Source organism: Humulus lupulus, chromosome 1, assembly GCF_963169125.1.
Source record: "Humulus lupulus chromosome 1, drHumLupu1.1, whole genome shotgun sequence".
Lineage (NCBI taxonomy): Eukaryota > Viridiplantae > Streptophyta > Magnoliopsida > Rosales > Cannabaceae > Humulus > Humulus lupulus.
In genome coordinates, this window is record NC_084793.1 from 67,525,509 (window position 1) to 67,530,285 (window position 4,777).

General features: G+C 34.4%; 1 protein-coding gene across 1 annotated transcript; it reads left to right on the forward strand.

Moving 5' to 3' along the window:
- The first annotated feature begins 1,669 nt into the window (after positions 1-1,669).
- On the forward strand, positions 1,670-4,525 carry LOC133793878 (rho GTPase-activating protein 2-like). Its single transcript, XM_062231127.1, has 4 exons — positions 1,670-2,185; positions 2,821-2,941; positions 3,059-3,409; positions 3,510-4,525. Exons 1-4 carry the CDS (start codon positions 1,854-1,856, stop codon positions 4,134-4,136), a joined length of 1,431 nt encoding a protein of 476 aa, XP_062087111.1. The 5' UTR covers positions 1,670-1,853; the 3' UTR covers positions 4,137-4,525.
- The last annotated feature ends 252 nt before the right edge of the window (positions 4,526-4,777 follow it).

Here is a 4,777-nt window from a genome sequence, read left to right on the forward strand (position 1 = left end):
TGGCAAGGATTTTTTTCAAGCTTGTCAAGACTCACTTGATGTAGAATAGTAGGCAGGGTATTAAACTCCTTACATACACAAAACAACACAAGTCATAAATTATTAGTGGATAAAGCTATATAATGGGTTACAAACACTTGACACTAATCTAGGACTTCTAATTACGAGTCAATAATGATGTCTAAAACCATCTTCAATGAGAAAAGTAAATATTGTGCTATATTTAGTACAAAAAATTAATATGTGATATATTTAACATAATTTTTACCACTATACTCCAATGCACAATTATAAAAACTGATGTAAAAAACTCATTTGATATTTATTGAAAATATACAAAAATTAGTAGTTTTACTTTATATTATATTATTGATAATTAAAAATAATAAAATAAAAAGTCTAACATTTAATATTGAATGATAAATATAATAATAAAAAAGTAAATAAAAAAATTATAAATCATGCTATATTATATGTCTAATTTTTAGGTACAATTTAAAATGGAGGCTAATCCTCTCCATGTGCTTTCTTCTTCCACGTGTCACTTCTATCCTTTAATTTTGTCTTTCCCACACTCAACAATGTTATAGCATATTAGAGTATCTGAATCTTAAGTTCTCTTAATATATTGTATGTATCTATTCCCAATCGGTAACTAAATGTATGAAATATTATTTTCAATTTTAAAAATCAAACACTTATGTCCTGTATAAATTTATTCTTATTGTGTTCTATTCGTAGATGAACAAAAGATTTCACATTCAAATCTGGTGGATATAATTTCTTTTTTCACATCTATCTTTGAATCATTTGGATGGGACTTGCAAATTAACTAGGTAAAAATAAATAAATAATAATAACAACAACAGCAAACAAGAGAAAAAAAAAAAAGAAATTGCATAAAAAGTAAATAACAAGAGTTGACAAAACTCCATGCATTACATATTGTCCGTAGCAAGGAACAAAATTCCAAACATTTTTTGTTTGATAACACGCAAATTCCAAACTTTCAATTCAATTAATTTGGTGCTTCTAATTTATGGAAAAAGAACCAACATGCCAAAGGGTCCCAATGTTATATGCAAAGTGACAAATAATTTGGAAATTGAAAGGTAACAAAAAGTAAAAATATACACATATAAATTATATATAATCTCGATAACAGTATTTATATTATATAAATTCGCCTTTAATCACGCGGACAAGGGCTTTAAATATTGGAAATACGTATCAAAGTTTGTCCGAAGTTGGAGGGTCCAATCAGAATAATTATATAAATATAATATATATTATTTTCTTAAATCAAATCTTAATCAAGCTGTATGTATAGTACCAATTAGGCTGGAAACTATTAAGCTTTTTATTCTCTATTAATTCTTGTGAGAGTGATATGTTTAATTTGGTTACAATGTTTTCGTTTTCAGCAGTTTGTTTAAATCACTGACTTTGAAGTGTGCATTGAGTTATTGATTATTCCTTGTTGAATGAAGATGTATTACAAAGCCGCCACTGGAAGTCGGAGGTCGAAATAAAAACAAAACTGATATGCGTAGTGGCATTATCGTAATTATATAAACTTCGGAGGTCGAAATTAAAACAAAACTGATAGAATTAAGTCCTTCCAATTCCATAGAGGAATTTCAAACGAGTGGCCGTTGGAAGTTCAAAAACCAAAAAGTGAGAGAATTATTATACATTTTTTTCAAATGCAATTAAAGAAGTGAAAGAAAGAACCATTAATAAAACCAAAGCTCAACTTCAACCACTCACCTTTTTTTTTCCTTCACTTCCCACACTCTCTTCAACCACTTCCTAGAGAGAGAAACTCTCCTATAGTTTACAGATATAGAGATATGACGGGGCTTGTTATGGTGACCAGGGGAGGTGGATGCGGTGGAGGTAGCGGCGGTAATAATGGAGGTGTAAAGGGAGCGATGAAAAGCTCGGAGGAAGACCAAAACCAGCTCTCATTGATGACGTTTCTCTTGGCGGCTCTGAAGAAATCCATGGTGGCTTGCCGTGTCGAGAGAGGTGAAGATGTCATCTCTACCGTTAATCAGATGGAGATTGGATGGCCCACGAATGTCCGTCACATAACCCATGTCACCTTTGATCGTTTCAATGGCTTTCTGGGTCTTCCTGTTGAGTTCGAGGTTGAGATCCCTGGTCGAGTTCCCAGCGCTAGGTAAGTAGAAAAGAAAAAGAAAAAAAAAAACTCTTTCGCTTTCTGCGTTACTCTCAGATTTGTCAATTTTAAAAAGGGTTTGCTTTTAAATTGCCGAATAAGCACTGTTTTTTTTAGAAGTATAGTACTAGTTGGGCTGAGGTAGATTAGATTTTTGAGCTGAAATTTAGCAGTTGTGGCTCTAGAAAGTTGAAACTTCTTTTGGTTTGGAGCTTAAGTATAGATCTATTGGTTGGTTTGGGGTTTGAAGGGACGTGAGATTTCGCTTTTAACCATTAATTTGGCTGCTGAGAAAGATTAGCAGATATAGGAGAGACCATAAACTGAACTCAGCAAAAGGTTCTGTTCATACATGCTCTACAGTTACTATTGTTAGAGATTTATATGCTCACAAATTTCTTATGAAGCGCTTAATATTATGAATAAAGAGTATATCATACAGTTTATGAACATTTCTACGATTCTATCAAATTGAAAGTATCACTAATATATCTGCTTTAATTAAGTAATACTGGTCTAATTTATAAATTAGATGATTCGTCGAAGATGATTAACCACCTTACTCTAGATTAGTAGTTTTTCATTAAAGCTCAGACTTTGCACGAATCTTATCTTTTGAATCTTCTACTATGCAGTGCAAGCGTCTTTGGGGTCTCGGCCGAATCAATGCAGTGTTGTTATGATTCAAAAGGGAACAGTGTACCTACTATTCTCTTACTAATGCAGGAGCGCCTTTACTCGCAAGGAGGTTTAAAGGTAATAAATTTCATCATATGTCCTGATTTTCATGTGTCACGAGTTCACTCAGGCTACCCATAAATCCATATATTTATTAAAAAGGTTCATATTGGTAATTGAATGATTTCTTTGCAGGCAGAAGGAATATTTAGAATTAACCCGGAAAATAGTAAAGAGGAACATGTGAGGGATCAACTGAATAGGGGCATTGTGCCAGATGACATTGATGTACATTGTTTGGCAGGCTTAATCAAAGCTTGGTTTAGAGAGCTTCCTTCAGGAGTACTAGATGGACTTTCACCTGAACAAGTTCTCCAGTGCAACAGCGAGGAAGAATGCGTCGAACTTGTAAAGCAACTAAAGCCCACAGAGACAGCATTGCTCAACTGGGCAGTTGATCTCATGGCTGATGTTGTTGAGGAAGAGGAGTACAACAAAATGAACGCCAGAAATATTGCTATGGTTTTTTCTCCAAACATGACTCAAGTATGATAAAAACAGCCCAAATTATATTACTTGTTTTTCTATTAGTATTATTAATGAACCTCAGATTGACCGGCTGATTAACTATTTTCTTGATCACCAGATGTCTGATCCATTGACGGCTCTGATGCATGCGGTTCAAGTAATGAACTTGCTCAAGACTCTCATCACAAAAACACTAAGAGAGCGTGAAGAGACTGCAACTTCCGGAGGATATTCGCCCATGTCATCTTGTTCATCTGATCATCATAGCGATGAAGATTTATATAGTCAGCCAGAGATGGACACTAGCAGTGAAACTAGAGGGCATGCATCAGATTATGATGTAAATGCTGATTACAGCCATGGCAGTGATGAAGATGATGATGACGACGACGACCGAGTTAATTCACTCGGTGAGATAGAAGAATGCTTCTTGAGGCAGTTGGACGACAACAAAGCTGTCACCTTAACCAGCTCCGCTGATTTGCAACAAAACTATGCCAATCATGCTAAGTCTTGTTCTCCCTGGAGCAAAATGGGGGAATCCTGCACGTCGTTTACAGATAGCAAAGAAGAAAATTCAGGGTTGACTACAAGTGAGGGAGAAGATGTAGAAGACTCTGGCAAAAGCTTGGTATGTTTAGAAAAGAGGATTAATGATAAAGAGGAGGGATCACCAATAGTTTTTTCAAACATGAACAACATTAAAATGGAGAGACTGGTAGGAGAGAATGACATTCGACCGTAGTTTTGCAGTGAATCCATGATCTGACTCAATGCTGTTATCGTCTCAAGAGTGGTAGAAGAATTACTTTTCTTAGCTCTATATTTTTTGTTTGTTTCTGTAAATTAGGAAATGTGTGTTGTTCAGCAAGGAGGCTTGACTGAACTAAACATGTAGTTACATTAGGCTTGTGATTGGTTTGTGACTCATCAGAAGTTGAAAAGGGTTCAGCTTTGGGCTGAACCCGTACCTTACCTTACCTTAAGGTTCATGATGTGTGTTCTAAATAGGAAGGATTTTTCTAGCCTTTGACGTAATTCAGATTGGAATACCATATTAGTGTGTGGTGCCTTGTGTATTTACCTTGTGTTAAAAAGAATGTGGTTGTTATGAATCATATCATTGAAATTCAACGTGGCCCTCCACTCTAATCTCATAATAACATATCTCAAATGTCAACAATGTATAGTATAACCAATAACCATTAAAAAAAATGAATATAAGAAATACAAACGCCAAACCAAAAGACATACAATTAGAGGTGGTAAAATAGCCTTTATGAAAAATAAATACACAATAATCTTAAAAAAAGGCACTACAGCAGCTGCTTTATTTTACAAACTTATTTTACATAGCTACAGTAACTATGCTATTCATTGATGTAA